The sequence below is a fragment of the Ptychodera flava genome, chromosome 13, assembly GCF_041260155.1.
Source record: "Ptychodera flava strain L36383 chromosome 13, AS_Pfla_20210202, whole genome shotgun sequence".
Taxonomy (NCBI): Eukaryota; Metazoa; Hemichordata; class Enteropneusta; family Ptychoderidae; genus Ptychodera; species Ptychodera flava.
The window spans coordinates 21,010,522-21,029,229 of record NC_091940.1 but is presented as its reverse complement, the minus strand read 5'-3'; the positions used below and the strand labels follow the sequence as shown (position 1 = coordinate 21,029,229).

Genomic DNA, 18,708 nt, shown 5'->3' with positions numbered 1-18,708 from the left:
CTTGCAAACCTATGGTCTACAGCAAAAACCCCTGTATACGGTTGTTCACAAAATACCCAGCGAGAAAGTGATCAGCAACACTTAATCATGCCAACAGAAAATCCTGATAGCAAACATCAGTTACCAAAATCAAATACCAGCACTAAAACAGCAATCATTTTTCTCAAACAATATTTCTTTGGGTTCAAGAAGTTCTTGAAAATTAAAATTGTGTAATTCACATTTTCCCCTTTTCTGTAAAATGTATACTGCAGTTTTTTGATTTCCAGAGTGAGATTTTCACAAAGACTTAATTTATTTGCTATATCCGAATGAACACAAATGCCATTCCAGTATATGACTCAATGCAGACTCAACTGGAGTACATGTCTATAGTCTTTGCTTTGTGTATCAGTGCTATTGTGTGTACTGGCACTGTGTTTGCTCAATCAGATGAAAGGCACCATAATTATTGTAAAAACAATTCCCAATGGGAGATAAAATTCCCCTGTCGTATTTGAGGACACCAGTAACTAGCAAATTACCTCACTCATTGACCTAAGGTATTCAAGCAAATGGCATGTAACTATGGATTTCTCTTATACACGATAAATCTTGTTGTAGCAAGTATAATTGCAGTGTAATAACCGGCGAGTAATTATCTTTTTTTTCACAGCCACTGCATAAACATAATGAAATTCTTGCTAGAAATCATCAATACAGCATTCAAATGTAAAGATACAACCATAACAATAAAAATTTGAAAATAATCATATTTTGTATGCAAAAGGAAGGGTACATGCACTAGACTTGTATGCAAAACTGCCAGGCCATGGTTTCAACTTGCACACAAGTAAACAATGATGAAACCATTACCATCATGACCCAGTTGGCTACATTGTCATTTTGGGAAAAGTGCAAATTAACACATGAGTAGCACTTTAAATGACCTTTACCGCTGTGAACTGTGCAAATTTCGCATGTTCCCTTTCAACACTAGAAATATATTAGACAGCACAAAAATATAAATAAACTGTCATTTAAGTGAAGATAAATTACATTTTAAAGTCGTGTGAGACTTGATTTGAAATTTTTACATAACAATTTTTTTGGCTGCACTCTTGACAGCTACTACTGCCAAATTCCTAAAACAACATGACATGTTCTACACATTCTACATTACAACAGCTATCGGGGTATTTAACATTTTGATCATATTTAGTTTGCTCTGCCAATGTAACGGTCAGACAGCTGTACATCCTAAACTGTAATTATATAATAAGTAATAACCCTCTGTGGATTGCTGTGTCATCGTATCAGGAGCTTGCAGCATTCACAATAGGGCTGTTCACGGTTGCAGGTTTGTTACTAAATATTGCTGCACGCATGCGACATCGGAGACTGCTGCTAGAAATTCGAACAAATTTTGAATGAATCTCTGTTGTTGAAGATTGTAGTCTGAGTTGGTAATACATCTTCCTAGTATTAATCCTAACATTGGCAGTCTGGTAGAAGTTAATTTTTTTCATTCTTATATGTGTAATTTTCAAATATTTATTTATGCATATTGATAAGAGAACAATAAGGTCATTTGCAGAATGCCCTAGTCTCATTTACAAAGATTTGTTTAAATATTGCTTCTTTGCCAGACATGTCACATTTTGGCAAATGACACGGCTGCACAAAAGCTCTTCTTTCAGTGTTACTTTCATAATGTTTTCCTGATTTTTCAATTGAGAAAAATTACATAACTGTATAGCAAGCCTGTAAATGTAGCATGAATTGAGTATAACAACCAGTCTTTGCCTACCATAGTAATCCCTTAGGCATCACTTGGCAGCGGGTTTGAACTACTGAATTCCAAATAGTTTAATTGATTCAAACATTTTACCATATTCCTATGCTTCTTATTCACAACATCCCAAGCTTTAGGGGGCAAAGCACGTGAAAAATACAACACTATTGTAATACAAACCTAATACTTTATAATCAACAACAGCAAAAAATTGAATAAAACTGTTGTTTAACACTCGACTGCCGCTGAGCTAACCTTTGTGCTACTGTGGTTTTAGCTGCCTAGTTCCATCATTCCCGACAGGTCAGAATTAAAACAAAGTGCCGCCTTGAGGAAATTAAGTGGCAGCTTGATGGAAGGGAATACCCATTCCCGAGGAAATCAATCATTAATATACTCGGCACATCAATTCTGTTAAAGGGCCATTCCAGACTTTAGAAAAAACCCACAAAGGATAAAAAATCGTAAAGACGATACTTGAGGAAGGCACTGCTTACCTGTATGAACCAGGTTTTATCACACCCCAACATTTTTGTGATGCCAAAACACTTGCAGCAGTAATTGAGACGTGTTTGGAAGTCTTCCGGATGGTGCATTTTGGCCTGCTTAGCTCGTTGCTCGGCGTCTGGATGGACTGGAACTAACTGCATCACCGTAGGCCTGGTAAGCAAAAACCGCGACATGAACCACAAATTACATATTTATGTACGTGTATTTGCGTATATTGTCACCACCCTTATTATCATATTATCAATTTCATCATCATCATCATTATTATTATTATTGTTGATGTTGTTGTTTTTGTTGTCTACCACCATAATCCTTTCTTCAAGACTATTTACCACCAGAACAAAATATTCAACCAACCATAAATCACGTTCATAATACTTGAAATATCAGACAATATATCATACTATTCCTCAACAAGATATTATATAATATGAGACCTGATATAATACGTCGAAAGAAAATTAAAGATGGTCTCGACAAGACATTACGCAGTTGTTTTCACAATGCAAAGCTATGTAGGAATATGCAATATAAATGTTGGGCCAGTAAATATTGCTTTTACGCCTCATTCTTTGTACCTGAATTCAGGTTATTGGCATTTATTTCTGGGCACTTAGCAGAGTGAAAATGGATACCACAGCCCCTTGAAGTGGAGACCAAGCAATGTACTTCACATGCTTACACCACTGGCTGATCTCCCTATTGAAAGTATTTGAAAGAATTGTATCTTTGTATCTCCTGTAAGGCAGCTGAACATTATGTTGCCAAATTCAGATCTTGCAGTGCATTTGTCGTCTAGATTTTGTCATTGTAGATGGAATTTTAATAGGTCATAATTTCATGCCCATTTAATGAGTTGATAGTGATTAATCATGTACAGATGAGTTGTTAATTTGGTCACCTCAGTAAGGCCCTGGTGTTTTACTGTGGTACCCCTCAATATATCAAAGGAATCCTTATAGCTAATTATAGGGGACAGTAGAAACGGTAGCGGGGCTCTATCTACCTATCTTTCAAAACTGTAACCGAAAATACTGCACCACGTGGTAATGTCACAGAAGTCTGAAATGGCTTACAACAGGTAAAAGAATTTGGGTTCAATGCTCAGGTGTTGTGAAGTGATCCACTCTTTTGTCCATGATGCATTGATGCATCCCTCGTGTATGTTCTTGCCAGTGACAGTATCACTTCCACCAGCAATGCTATTCATGCTGATGGTGAAAATTGTTAATGATAATAGTGATAATGATCATGATACTGTTGCAACAGCAACAAGTAACTTGGTGATTTAATTGATGATGATGATGATGGTGACGATGATAATGATGCTGTTGTTACAGTAACAAGTACTAGACGATGATAATGATGATGATATTGCCATGGCAACAAGTACTGTCATCATTGAACTTATCACCTGTCGGCTACACATCTTGTGTCACTTCAGATACAAGACAGAGGTATGAAGACTAGGTTTTCACCTAATTTAACAGGTATGATCAAACCTGTGCCAATGATTTCCTGATGTAGCTCAGGCTGATTTGAAGCACTGCTGGTCCAACGGTTTTGGTGTGAAGCTAACAAGCGATTAATCTGATACCCTGAAGGAAATTTGCCAAAGCGTTCTCTGCAAAGTACGTAAATAATTGGTACTGAAATAGGATTGTCAACTTTTCACACACAAGTGTTGAGCCTTTGGGGAACATTAATAGCGATATTATTCTTGAGGCAAAAATTATGGACGTCTCCATTACAATGCATGAGCAATTACCTATGATGGTGATAAGAGACACACATTTCATGTTGAAGGTGGGTACATGCTAAACCAAAGTGATATGATATTACATGTAATCGTCATCACTTAATCGTGTAAAATACTGCTAATTGTGCTATTTAATATATTTACTCACTCTGGTTTACCCGTTGCCCTCAAACTCTCTATCGTAAGGCTTGAGGACGAGGGTAGATTGGCTCCTTCGCGTTCACCACTTGTGCGCTGCATGGTTGGAACCTACGACAGCAAGTAGTCTCGATTCGACGAAAAACTGCACACTTTCACGTGATACAAGACCGTCTCCACTTCCCTTCTCTCGCGTAGTCAGTGCTAGCCGATAACGCGGATCTCAAATTGCTCACTCGAGGATTGTTGCCAGACGCCCTAACTTCGTAGAGCTGTAACTCGATAATCTGAGTTATCTGACCTCCCCGGTCGGCCAAGATGTTTATCACTATACAAATGATGGAAACACGACAGGCCGACAAAACTAAATTAGGGTGTAGTTTCAGAAAGAGTCAGTAATTCGTATTACCGCAAATATATGTTGGTCACAGTAATAAAATGATTTGCAGCAAGCTAGAGGGTACTACACACCTATATATATGACGTCACTATTCCATGTGCACATTGGTCTGCAAGCATGGCTTCCGTGTTGTTGAGCGAAGCTCAGAAAACTTTCATCGCACACGGAATACAGGTGCGTTAGACAATGTATTATCCTTCAGTATGTTCAAAGTGTATATCTGCACCAAACCATCAACATAAACAGTGTTCTAACTCGGTAGTTTGCTACTGCACCCACCAAACAACCACGACGTGTGGGTAGTCGCGTCGTTGACTGCACTAGTTGTGATTTTCAGGGGGCTCGGGCTGAGCCGGCCGGGGGCGCTGTGTGACTTGATTCCCGGCGTTGACCGTGATACGGATTTATTCATGGATGTACAAAAACAGATTTTTGTACATCCATGATTTATTAGACTATGTTGTATCCATTGCAAACCGTTGCTGGGATTTCTTCCCCGTGAAACAACTTTAGTCCATTTATATATGAATGTTACATCCATATGGGCATGGCATATATTTTACTTGAATTTGTATTTACATATTTCGAAATTCTGTGTTCATATAATACTGCACTATCAGCTCGCATTAACAGAAGAGATGATAAACAAAAACAAAAAACTCGATGACTTTGACCTGGTCACTGAGTTTTGATATAAGGCAAGTAGTCATATGATGCAATTCTGAATGTTTCACCATGAATTGTTGTACCAGGTGAGGGACCGTGGTGTTACCGCACTCAATTTTTTGTTTCTCAGGATGGTTTGAGAACAGATGGACGTAGCTGTGAGGAATATCGCATCATGGAACTACAGTGTGATGTCGTGTCCAATACTAGCGGCTCAGCTAGACTTAAGCTGTCCAACACAGACATTCTAGTCGGCATTAAGGCTGAAATGGGGACGCCAAAACCAGAAAGACCAGATGAAGGGTATCTGGAATTTTTTGTGGACTGTTCAGCAAATGCAGCGCCAGAATTTGAAGGCAGAGGAGGCGATGATCTCGCAACTGAGATTTCAAACACCATCCAGAGGATTTACGATAACAAAAAAGCAGTTGATCTAAAATCACTCTGTATAATGCCAAGGGAGACATGCTGGGTGATCTACATTGATGTTGTAATTCTAGAATGTGGAGGAAATCTCTTTGATGCAGTGTCTGTCGCCATCAAGGCTGCTTTGCACAATACAAGGTGAGACAAGTGTGTCAACTCATGTATGCATCTTGAGTGACAAAGAATTATAATTCACATCATTGAGGTAGAATGCGCCTTGGGGACAGATATTTAGACTCACATTTTTACACTTTTCTAATCCATCACTCGTTTTGGCTCATTTTATATCTCTTTGAATAAGAAAAGAATTCACTGTCTTAGTGTATGGAAAATCAAAAATTTTGTCTCTCCCCATAGAGTTAACATAGGAATGGCAGCCATTTTTAGCTCACGTGTGTAAACACGTGGGCTATTGTCATAGCGATGTCTGTCTGTCTGTCCGTGTGTGTGTGTGTGTGTGTGTTAGTGTGTGTGTGTGTGTGTGTGTCTGTCTGTCTGTTTACACGATAACTCAAAAACGCCTGAACAGATTCAAGTCAGATTTGGTACACAGGTACCATATGCTACTTGCAAGAACTGATTAGATTTTGGTTAGTGTGGTTTGCATATTAATGAAGTTATGCAATATCGTTTTTTTCCGTACAATGGTTTCCCTATGGAGACGGTAATGACAGTGTAGACATATATCAAGAAATACCGCACAAACTTTCATGAAACTTTTCATAGATGACAATCTCAGAACATTATGATGATACTGTGAGTGTCATGTCAATTGTCTTCTCATTTGCATATTTAATGAACTTTTGTTATTAGTGAGATAACTCTAAAATTCCTGCACCAAACTTGATGATACTTGCAACAAGTATTGATCTGATATATATCTAATTATACTTAGAAGCATTGGACAGTGTCAAGTTAATAAATAGGTCATTTGCATATTTTATGAAGTTTTGTAATTAGTCATATAACTCCGATATAACTTCACCAAATGTGATGAAGTCTGCTGCAGATACTGATCCGACTGATATCTTACTGTAGTGTAAAGCATTCAGTAGTGTGAAATTAATAAAAGGTTCATTTGCATATTTAATGAACTTTGTAATTAGGTATATAACTCTGAAATTACGGCACAACAGTCTTGGAAATTGGGTACAGATATTGTTTTGATAAATATCTAATTGTAATGAGAAGCATTTGGCAGTGTCAAGTTAAAAAATAGGTCATTTGCATATTTTATGAAGTTTTGTAATTAGTGATATAACTCCAAAATAACTGCACCAAATGTTATGAAATCTGCTGCAGATACTGATCCGACAGATATCTAATTGTGGTGTAGAGCATTTACTTTTGTGAAGTTAATTAAGGGTTTATTTGCATATTTAATGAACTTTGTAATTAGTGATATAACTCCAAAATTACAGCGTTAAATTTGATGAAACTTGCTACAGATGTTGATCTGATAGATATCCAATTGTACTGAGAAGCATTGAACAGTGTCAAGTTAATAATTAGCTCATTTGCATATTTCATGAAGTTTTATAATTAGTCATATAACTCCGAAATAACTGCATCAAATGTGATGAAAACTGCTGCATATACTGATCTGACAGATATCTAACTGTGTTGTAAAGCATTAAGTAGTGTAAAGTTAATTTAGGGTTCATTTGCATATTTAATAAACTTTGTAATTAGGTATATAACTCTGAAATTACGGCACCAAATTTTGTGAAATGTGCTACAGATATTGCTGTGATAAATATTTAATTGTGCTATGAATCATTGAAGAGTGTCAAGTTAGTATAGGGATTATGCATATTTAATGAACTTTGTAATTAGTGACATTACTCTAAAATTACTGCATTAAATTAAATTAAACGTGCTACAAATGTTAATCTGATGGATATCTAATTGTCCCATGAAGCATTGAGCAGTGTCAAGTTAATTAACAGCTCATTTACATATTAAATAAGTTTTGTAATTAGTGATTAAAATCTGAGAGTACTGTGCAATGTTGAAAAAACCTGCTTCATTTAGTGGTTACATATTGTTCTGTGAAGCGTACTACTATTAATGAACCTGTTGTAAAACACGTGAGCATATTCAGTTCATATCTGGTTAATTCAAATATGTATGTTAGGTAACTTATTTCTCAAGTTGCAAAATGACCCCCGATTTTATTCTCGATATTTTAAGAGAATGGTTGTATGCTTTGGTTAGTCCCCACGGACACCGTCCGGGGGGACTTATAGGTTTGGTCATGTCCGTGCGTGCGTGCGTGCGTGCGTCCGTCCATCCGTCCATTCACGCAGATATCTCAGAGATGCCTGGAGCGATTTCATTAAATTTTGGTACAAGGAATACTTCATATGTCTTACAGATGCACGTCGATTTGTTTTGTGATACGATCCAATATGGCTGCCAGGCGGCCATTTTATTACGATTTTTTCATGTACAGAGCCATAACTCAGGCATGTTCCAACCGATTTTATTCAAAGTTGGTACAAGGACATTGACCAATGTCATAGCTATGCACATCAATTTGTTTTGTGATACGATCCAAAATGGCCGCTGTGCGGCCATTTTGTTACGATTTTTTCATGTACAGAGCCATAACTCAGGCATATCTCAACCGATTTTATTCAAAGTTGGTACAAGGACATTGACCTATGTCATACATATGCACGTCAATCTGTTTTGTGATACGATCCAATATGGCCGCCAGGCGGCCATTTAATTACGATTTTTTCATGTACAGAGCCATTTCTCAGGCATATCCGCATGTTTCAACCGATTTTATTCAAAGTTGGTACAAGGACATCGACCAATGTCATAGCTATGCACATCAATTTGTTTTGTGATGCGATCCAATATGGCCACTGTGCGGCCATTTTGTTACGATTTTTTCATGTCCTGAACCATAACTCAGACATGTATCAAGCGAATTCATTCAAAAGTATTTTTATCACAGACCTAATGAAGAGGACTCTATCCTCTCTGAGGACCTGTAATCAAAATACCCATTAACAAGTGGGGACTGTGTCATCAACGATGATTTGTTGAGGAAAGTTTGAGCGAAAGTTTAAGTCTTCCACTTTCAAGATGCATACACTGTACTTCCTTAAACCAAATTGAACCCTGACCTCTTAGTGACCTGTGATGTCATTTACCGTTGAACAGGTTGCAAAGGGTTAATCAACAATTGAATGCCAGCACTAAGTCTAATTTTCATAGTACAGAGACATAGTGTTATGTGAGAATATTACGATAAACATGGTTTAACATCTATGCAATCAGTTGAACTGTGGTTAATTCGAAACTGCATGCATTTAAGGCAAGAGAGAAGCTGTTTTTATTGTAGTGAAGATGTACACAAAGTTTCAGAGATATTTCTTGAATAGTTGATTTCTTTTCATAGGATTCCAAACGTGACGGTGAGTATGGATGATGAAGGACAGCGAGAAATAGAACTGTCAGATGATCCCCATGACTGCTACAGAATAGACACAAGAAACATTCCATGTTTAGTTACTGTCAGCAAGGTAAATTGTTAATTATTCGTTTACCGGTTTCGTAAGTCTTCTTGTTTTTCATTGCAAGTGTCAAAAAATTCGTTTTCATCTCTGTCGATGTCATTCTGGCATCATCTGCAACAGCGCCACCAAGTGTTTAAAGAGGACTCAGCAAAAGTACAGCAACATGGGCACACACAGTCTCTACTCTGTGTTGCCTGCTCCTCGTAAATTTATAAAGTGAATTCACATTGTTCCTGCTCAAGGCAGGAATGTCTTAATATGGTAGAGGCCACTTTCACCAGTAAAGTTTAAAATCTTGTCCTTGAACCCACCTAACTCTCATATTCTTCCCGTACTTTATAAAGAAGAGATGTAAGATCAGAAGACAGTGCTGCAGGATTCATGCTCTATTCCAACATTTGACAACAGTTGACTCACTTATGGTAGTGTACTGTGGACCAGTCAAATCCTATAGTGCCATTTTTGAGAGACTGTCACCTCTCCTGTAACTATCGATGTCTGCCACTCTCAGGTTGGAAACAGACATATCGTTGATGCCACCATGGAAGAGGAAGCGTGCTGTCTAGCATGTTTAATGGTTGCAGTCACACCCAAAGGAACATTCTCTGGGGTCAGGAAGGAAGGATCTGGCAGTCTTGATCCGGAAAGTGTCTTTGAAATGATGGAGGTAAGGAAACATTGAGATAAAATTGCCACAGAACACTTTGACATAGAAAGATTGGTCTTTTGCCATGTAACTTGTTTTTTGTTTACTAAAAAATATACAGATAAATATTTTAAACACGGGCCAATAAGGAAAAAAGCTTTGCTCCTTATCATTGCATGTCGATTTAATTAAAATGTCCATGAGCAATTTTATCATGCGTACTTTAAACAATGAAAATATGAAAAAATTGTAAAAGCTGAGCAGCAACCATTGATGTCTGTGAGATCATACACTCAGTTTTCTGAACAGAGAACCTGTCATCCCCATTTCCGTGGAGCAAAGATATTATCATTTGGCCAGATATTATTTAGATCTCTCAGCATCCTAAAACTGCTTTGATCCAGTTTATGTCAAGTTCAGCCAGACTTCTGCAATTTTTTGAAAAGCATAAAGCGCCCTCATAGGTTGCTAGACCAAAATCCTGAATGCATGTCAAGGCTTTGTAAGAGTACAGAATACCATAGAACAGGGTTTGCAGAGTTATGTTCTTTGCGGTAACATTTTTTCCTCATGCCAAGTCTTTCATGCCCCAGGTTTACAATAAGGCCACAGAAGATGTTGTTGGGAAAACAACAATGAGAGACAGAAATTATTTCTTCATCGTTTAAATTAGTAAATTACCTCACTTTACATCTAGTCACTGCTCTGGTGTGTACCTGAATATCATTTTCAGCACGTAGCAACTTTGCACAGAAATTATATAAATGCAATCACTGGTTATGTTCAAAGTGAAAATTGCTATGCAGAAGTATCTTCAGGCAAAAATATTGTAATTTGGGATAGCAGAAGAGCAAATTCCCAGAAGTTGCTTTAAATTCTGCCTGGCCGAAGCACTACAACAATCACATGTACGTGTAATCACAGATATGACACACAAGGCACTTCAGTGTGAATTAATAAAATGTACAGAGCACTTTTATTTTGTAACAAAGCCAAATTGTACAAGCATGATGTAAATACAGAAGAAAATCAATTACAAATCAGGTAAAAAATATAGACTATTGCACATGGTAATTAAATAACAGAAACAAACGAAAATCATAGACTTAGTCCAACAGCAGTAGATATCCCATGCTGAAACTTGAGTTGTATGGTGCTGCATAGAGCATAACTGCTTCAGAAAGATGCAATGGTCACAACTTATTCTTCTGTGCATACACACCAGTTCTTTCAGGATTTGACTACCGTGATACAATTTTTTGGGGGGTTTTTCCACAAATGGATCAGAGAGTTTCTACGATCCACACACGTTTCTGTACATGTGAAACCTTCTTCGCATTGGCAAAACAAAATCCTACCTTTTTGGAGGTGAATTTACCAGTCAACAAATACGACAAGCTTTCCTGGTGCCATGAACGAAAGTCACCAGCATTCCACACAGGGCTTTGAAATGTGGTGATCACAGTATTGCCTGCTGAAAGTCCATGTAACTATGGAAACTGCTAACTATGGAAACCGGTATTGTCCTTTTTAAAAAACCCAAAAACATGCTTTGTTTTCTTAAATTAATGAAAGATAATGATAATGTCAAAACATCCCAAGTAGAAAGGAGAGTTCAAAAAACTGTAAACTTTATATTCAACAAGAGATATTTATCACATGATCAACGTTGGGTGTGTCTTTCCTATGAATTAAACGTAGACGCTGATATCTTTGGTAAATGGAGTACTAAAAATAACTTTGTATGCTATTATGACATTGAAATCTGACGTGAGGACAAAGACTGACAGTCTAGAATGAATTAGGAAGAGGAGAATGTAATAGGTACAATAGTGATATTCAAAAGCAACTGTAGTAATGTCCATCTCACTTTTACTTTTTTTTTTTTTGGTGCTCTTTCCAGTCTGCAAAGAAAGTGGGAGTTGCCGTAAACAGGAGTTTGAATACTTTACTGGAACGACTTGAGAAGGAACCAAATAAGTCTTACACGTGTTTCTTGGACTGAGAACCCCTTGAAGTGAAAATGAACATTGTAAAACTTGCGAGAGCTACCATCTCAGGTTCAACTACTACCTGGGATATCCATGACAGGCAAGATTGCGTACAGCGACATTGGAGGGCTAATAGAATCTTTATACCAGCATCAAAATGAATGTCAGCCAAAGATTACCGTATGCCTACAATTTGTCATCAATAGGGAACTATGGCAGCTGTGTATGAAATCATTGCCTATGGCTCGGACTTTGTATCCAGCATTCAGCCATCGCACTGTGTAGCTGAAATCAACTTTTTGAATTTTTGTATTCAAAATACACCAAGTTAATCCATGTATCAGCTGATCAGTCTTAAAACAGCAGGATTGACATGTTTTTTTGTTTCTTTGTTACTGCCAAAAAAAATAAATATATCATTAAAGTCAGATTGAATCTCCCATGGATATCAAAGTTCTATAGGGCAAGAGAGGGGCGTAGGAAAGTTCATGTAGCCTGGAAGCCTGTCACTGCCGTTGTTTGTCTTAACTAATGTTGTGTCGGTAACATGATTTGAAAAGCCTTGTTTCTAAAGTTCTGCTGACCAAAATATTTTTCAGGATTTCCAATATCAAAAAAACAATGGTCTTATGCTTTTATAGGAATTATTTTGGATATGTAGACTTCTTTTGGTTTCACGTTACACTAAACACGCTTAACACGTGTCTGCTCGTAGACATGTCTGTTGTCTCATGGATGCCAAAAGCTTTGTTTCGGTTATCGTAAGCTTTCCTGATAGGTACAGTGATATGTGACTTGTACATAAACAAAATTTGAAAATTTGGTATGACCTGTTTCTAATGGTGTGAGTGGGCCATGCACACAGTCTCTGAACGGTAGAGTCAAAGTATGATATAACAAAATTCTGTTTAGGGATGTTACTTTTGTTTTGACAAAGCACAGAAATAAATCTACCATACATGTTTTTGAAAACCCGAGACTGTAATGTTACTGCAATATGCCAGTATAGGGCACAGCTTTTCTACCGGTTCAAGTTCAACTGCGGAGTGTAGAAATCGTTACATCCACTATGGAGGGTTTCACTACTGTGACATTCTTGCACTACAGTTGGTACAAACACTTCTCAAACCTTTCGAAATAAAGACCAACTTCTGGTACACTGGTTGCATCTGGCGCAAAACAGCACTGTAGGCCTTAACAGAACTACAAGCATGTCTCAAAGCAAGGGTCCTTGTGAAGATTCTCTGAGAGCCAGGATGCAGATCAGCATAGAGAGCTGCTGTTCATGTAATAGGAAGTAGGAATTTCAGTCAATCTTAAGGTAGAATGCGCCTCGGGGACAGATATTCAGACTCCTAAATTTTTGCATCTACTTTCTGATCTACCACTTGTGGGGGCTCATTTTAAAGCTTGCAAAGTGGCCCCTGAATTTTATTTTTGATTTGGTAAGAGAATGGTTGAAAGTTACATTCAGGAAAGTTTGATCAAAAGTTTATGTTTTACAATTTTGAAGCGCATACTACCTTAAACAGGATCTGTATGGTTACTTTGATTATACTGAAATTGTAGGAATAACCAATAATACTTGGATTCTATCAATAATGATGAGTGTCCTATAGCTGCTCCAGATTGTGACAAAGTCTTCTATATATACAAGTACACAATGCCATGTCCCTGTCATCTACCCAGCTTCAACTAAATCCGTACAAAATACCTCTCTTGACAAAAAGTTGCACAAGGGATTCGCTGAAACTACAAAGCAGAGGCAATATAATGCATTGAGAGGTGTAGGCTGATCAAACGGAAGAGGTCAGACCAATGCTGAGCAAGTATTGGCAGGGCAAAAATGTGGAGTTTTTCACTAATTTTGTGGGTGTCACAGTTTTCGACAAACTCTTCCGGATGCCACACAGATGTTTCTGATCTCTCCGCTCTGTTCAAGAACAGGTAAGTCGGGGGCAGAGTGCAGTTCATTGTAAACATCTTCCTTGGACACTTTCACGAACATCGTGATCCCGGACTTGTAAGCCGCCGGAATCTTGATGTGAGTTGTCATCAGACGGTAGGATTGCTGTCCGAATCCCGGGTAATCCATGGCTGGGGGAGTCCTCTCCCTGATCATGTTCACCACTTGACCTGTGCATGAGGTAGACATGAATTTTGCTACGTGTTACTGTGCATGACAAATTCTTGCAATGATGGCAAACTAAACGTAATTCATCCTATTAAATTATAGCACTGAAGGTATGAAGTGTAAATACAAATGTTGATGTACACTGGGTGTACAACCTCAGGATTATATAAAATGGAAGGACATAATGTTCCTTTTCCTACATCCACTGTAAGTGTACTTCAATTTGTTAGATGGCAGGTTAAACTAGAGGAAACAGGAATAGGGCTTTACATGTCTATGCAAGATTTTGCAGTGGTGCCAAAGTAGAAAATGGAATCTAAAATTTTCGTTAGAGACTTCGGCTTTTTTAAATAAGGCAACAAAGTTTCCACACATACATAAAGAACATTGTGATGATAGTATTCAATTGTCATTCCAAGGTGTCTACATGAAGCAACAAAGTCCTAAAAAAGGGTCACATTTTGGGGGGTTGGCATTTTGCTGAAAAGTACTCTCAGGACAGGGTTTTTGTAAAAATATTCTGTGACTTCACAGCATCCGTTGATATCACCCATTCCAATAGAAAGCTTATATAAAGTACTATACAGGCTTACCAAGAACATTCATTTCAGCCCATCTTTTGTCAGGGTGGGTCATCAGTGGTGTCAAGTCTGTCTCCTCATTCCAGCGTCCTAGGACGTCATATTTCCTGATCTGAACAAATGAGTTGAAAAATAAACAGTAAGATAAGGCGTAATGTTGACAGTCTTTGTAACCTTTGTACCATGTACTCCTCAGTACAGTGCTCAGAACGGTGACCATGTCACATCCTTATGGTGGTTTTACACATAGTGTATTATTCCAGGAGTGTCTGTAAAACTGATCAATTCTTTTACGTTATATACAGACTGTAATTCTAAAGGTGAAATTTGCACTGAACAATTATCATCACTTACATTGCTTTGTTAAACAAGTCATCGTTGATGACACAGTCCCCACTTGTTAATAGGTACTTTGATTACAAGTCCTCAGAGAGGATAGAGTCCTTTTCATTAATTAGGTCTGTGATAAAAATACTTTGATACAGATGGCGCTCAATGGCCAAGAATGAGTTCCATGGTGATGAAAACATAAACCGATGTAGGCCACCATCCTAAAGTTCATTAAATGAGTCAACTAGGAATTAATCAACAGGATTTGCAAAACATTTTGCATCCTATCATAACACTGATAGATTATCACTGGTACCATATTTTATAAAGTTTGATGCGTGCTTCTGGAAATTCACCCTAAAAACAAAAGTTCATCATGTAAATGCAAATTAGCAATCAATTTAATGTATTGGATCGTATCACAAAACAAATCGACGTGCATATGTATGACATAGGTCAATGTCCTTGTACCAACTTTGAATAAAATCGGTTGAGATATGCCTGAGTTATGGCTTCGTACATAAAAAAATCGTAACAAAATGGCCGCACGGCAGCCATATTGGATCGTATCACAAAACCAATTGACGTGCATATCTATGACATTGGTCAATGTCCTTGTACCAACTTTGAATAAAATCGGTTGAAACATGTCTGAGTTAGGTCTCTGTACATGAAAAAATCGTAATAAAATGGCCGCCTGGCAGCCATATTGGATCGTATCAGAAAACAAATCGACGTGCATATGTATGACATAGGTCGATGTCCTTGTACCAACTTTGTATAAAATCAGTTGAGATATGCCCGAGTTATGGCTTTGTACATGAAAAAATCGTAACAAAATGGCTGCACGGCAGCCATATTGGATAGTATCACAAAACAAATTGACGTGCATATCTATGACATTGGTCAATGTCCTTGTACCAACTTTGAATAAAATGGGTTGAAACATATCTGAGTTTAATGGCTCCGTAAATGAAAAAATCATAATAAAATGGCCGCCTGGCGGCCATATTGGATAGTATCACAAAACAAATCAACGTGCATATGTATGACATAGGTCAATGTCCTTGTACCATCTTTGAATAAAATCGGTTGAAAAGTGTCTAAGTTAGGTCTCTGTACATGAAAAAATCGTAATAAAATGGCCGCACGGCAGCCATATTGGATAGTATCACAAAACCAATTGGCGTGCATATTTATGACATCGGTCAATGTCCTTGTACCAACTTTGAATAAAATCGGTTGAAACATGTCTGAGTTATGGCTCTGTACATGAAAAAATCGTAATAAAATGGCCGCCTGGCGGCCATATTGGATCATATCACAAATCAAATCAACGTGCATATGTATGACATATGAAGTAATCCTTGTACCAAGTTTGAATGAAATCGCTCCAGGCATCTCTGAGATATCTGCGTGAACGGACGGACGCACGGACGGACGCACACACGCACGCACGGACGCACAGACGCACGCACGGACATGACCAAACCTACAAGTCCCCCCGGACGGTGTCCGTGGGGACTAACAAACATACATCTAATACTCAATTTCTTAAATATGAATATTCATTTATGCAAAGCATATTGATTAGCATTGTTTGAATATGCAAATCAACTTATAATGAGTTATTATCAATGGAGAATACTCATTGGCCTAAAATTGAGCAATAGGTATCAGCATATTGCAAACAAACGCTGTTCTACTTTATATCAAAATCCATTCCTGTGACATATACAAAACTACTTCGCTGTTGTTAACTGATAGGAGCCGTTCTGAGCAACATGACCATTCTAGTTACACAACAATTTAGTTTTCCTTCTGCAGGGAACGTCAATCTATCTGTTTGTGGCAACAATGGTAAAACTGGGAACTGGTACCAGTGAGGGTAGTAAACCACTTGCTTCATCAAATGGGACACTTCTTTCAAATAAATCCCCAACGTGTTGATGTAGACACTGCTACTGATATCTTACAGAGGATCATTAAGGTTGTATGCACCTCAAAAGCGAAAACCTTCAACTTTTGCTAAACCATTCCCCTATAAAACTTTATAAACTATTCTCTAACCAAATCAAAAATAAAAATCAGGAGTCAACATGCGAATGTTAGTACTGGAGAAATAAATTACCTAACATTTACCGATATTTGAAATTCAAAATGGCCGCCATCCCTGTGTTATGGGGAAAAGCAAAATTTTTGATTTTGGAAAAACAAAAGACTAAGATGGTGAAAATTTTTCATTTTCTGAGAGGTTTAAAATGAGCCCCAAAAAGTGGTAGATCAGAAAAGAAATGTAAAAATTCTGAGAGTCTGAATATCTGTCCCCGAGGCACATTCCACCTTTAATGCTGTTAATGGAACATGGTGACAGGTTTGCTCATATTAACATTCCGATATTTCCGTCTCACAAAACATTACAGAGCACATCATTATTCACCCATTAGGGCAATTACTATGAAGACACAAACAAGCAAGGGAAGCGATCTGCGATATGCTTACTAAAAGTACAGAATCGCTGCACAGTTGCTGATTGAGACGTTCCACGCTTTCTGTGACCAGCGGATTTGTCATGTAAATTCCATCGGCTCCCAGTCCGTGCACCATCTGATGATGCCATGCATCCGGAATTTTCCATCCCGGCTCCTGCCCTCTCTGTAAATTGAGCGTTGCCATGGGGACAACTCCTACAGAAAGGTATTATGGTTAAAGCTATGTGACAAGCTGTGCAAAAATCACTCGGTGAAAGTAAATTTTGTATGAAAAATATATGCACAGATCATGAAAACAGCATTAATCAAAAACACATTCATGCAAATATTGAATTTCATAATGGTATTATAGTTGGAGTAAAAGCATAGCTTTAGTAGTGGCCTTTTATGCACCTTTTCAAAATTTCAATGAATAGTCTATGCCAGGTCCACAAAACAGCGCCCTCAGTGATTGTAAAATGGAACCCACAATCAATGATACAATTCAATGTAACCTTGTAACTTCATATACTACCGGTAAATGTACAATTACAACAGAATAATACCACCTCATGTCATCATGCTGTGCATTGTAATGTGATGATGTTTTATTACGTATGTTTTTAAAGCAAATAGCAATGCTAATTTTTTTCTCTGAAAATGTCATTGAATGTTATGATCACGGAGCTTGGAAATAGAGATTGTATGTAACAGCATATCAGCAGACTAAGTCTCACCTTTCCTCATCCAGTATGCAAGCCACTCTTTGAGGTCCACATTCCGTTTCGGATAGAACGGAAAGAATCTCCCGTACACTTTGCCTTCCGTGAGCTCGCTCACACTCTGTATCAAGTCCTCGTGTGTTGTTCCTGCTACACTCCTAGAAAACAAGTATTCCGGCAGTGGGGAGTGGTTGGCTCGCAGACGGGTTGGTATCATGTCGGCAACAATCTTGATGTCGGGACACATGTACAAACAGTTCTGGAGGGATAGGAAAACAATTTTGTTAATACAAATTGAAACTTACCGAATTAAAGTTTGCTAGTTATCGCTAGACAAAGAATACCTAACCCGGTACATAATAGAAGATAGTATATATATGAACCTTTGAGGGAAATAATTGGCAGAATTTTGACACAGCAGATGGAAGCGGCTTTCAATTCATTGTACATATTGATACTCTAATTATAATAGCTCCCTAAACCCTGTCAGGTCTTTGGGGCTAAATCAAAAGCGTGAACATCTTACTGTCACTTATGGCACTTTACTTTACAAAGCATTCAACAAAATAATTTCATGGATAAAAATATTTCAATAAAAATATATTTGACATTAATATTGGTCCAATT

The 18,708-nt window shown here is 37.8% G+C and overlaps 3 protein-coding genes across 3 annotated transcripts in view; 1 reads left to right on the top strand and 2 right to left on the bottom strand.

The window, feature by feature from the left end:
* The window catches only part of LOC139147783 (palmitoyltransferase ZDHHC3-like), an 83,909-nt gene extending 79,251 nt beyond the window's left edge, over positions 1–4,658 (bottom strand). Inside the window, exons 1-2 of the mRNA XM_070718987.1 lie at positions 4,192–4,658; positions 2,272–2,434 (exon numbers count right to left, since the gene is read on the bottom strand). Of these exons, the coding sequence (XP_070575088.1) occupies positions 2,272–2,434; positions 4,192–4,283 (255 nt within the window). The 5' untranslated portion in view covers positions 4,284–4,658. The remainder of the gene's footprint in view (positions 1–2,271; positions 2,435–4,191) is intronic.
* Positions 4,658–12,271, top strand: LOC139147785 (exosome complex exonuclease RRP42-like). The gene is made up of 5 exons (XM_070718988.1): positions 4,658–4,755; positions 5,378–5,811; positions 9,089–9,212; positions 9,718–9,873; positions 11,756–12,271. Exons 1-5 carry the CDS (start codon positions 4,699–4,701, stop codon positions 11,855–11,857), a joined length of 873 nt encoding a protein of 290 aa, XP_070575089.1. The 5' UTR covers positions 4,658–4,698; the 3' UTR covers positions 11,858–12,271.
* Positions 10,802–18,708, bottom strand: part of LOC139147782 (uncharacterized) — a 24,088-nt gene continuing 16,181 nt past the window's right edge. Inside the window, exons 4-7 of the mRNA XM_070718986.1 lie at positions 18,097–18,340; positions 17,391–17,575; positions 14,571–14,670; positions 10,802–13,979 (exon numbers count right to left, since the gene is read on the bottom strand). Of these exons, the coding sequence (XP_070575087.1) occupies positions 13,720–13,979; positions 14,571–14,670; positions 17,391–17,575; positions 18,097–18,340 (789 nt within the window). The 3' untranslated portion in view covers positions 10,802–13,719. The remainder of the gene's footprint in view (positions 13,980–14,570; positions 14,671–17,390; positions 17,576–18,096; positions 18,341–18,708) is intronic.

What these genes read in the sequence shown, in the direction of transcription:
- LOC139147785 (XM_070718988.1), top strand. Translation starts at nt 4,699, where the DNA reads ATGGCTTCCGTGTTGTTGAGCGAAGCTCAGAAAACTTTCATCGCACAC. An exon ending in GTTTAGTTACTGTCAGCAAG is followed by an intron (nt 9,213 to 9,717) that starts GTAAATTGTTAA and finishes TGCCACTCTCAG; the next exon opens with GTTGGAAACAGACATATCGT. An exon ending in GTGTCTTTGAAATGATGGAG is followed by an intron (nt 9,874 to 11,755) that starts GTAAGGAAACAT and finishes TGCTCTTTCCAG; the next exon opens with TCTGCAAAGAAAGTGGGAGT.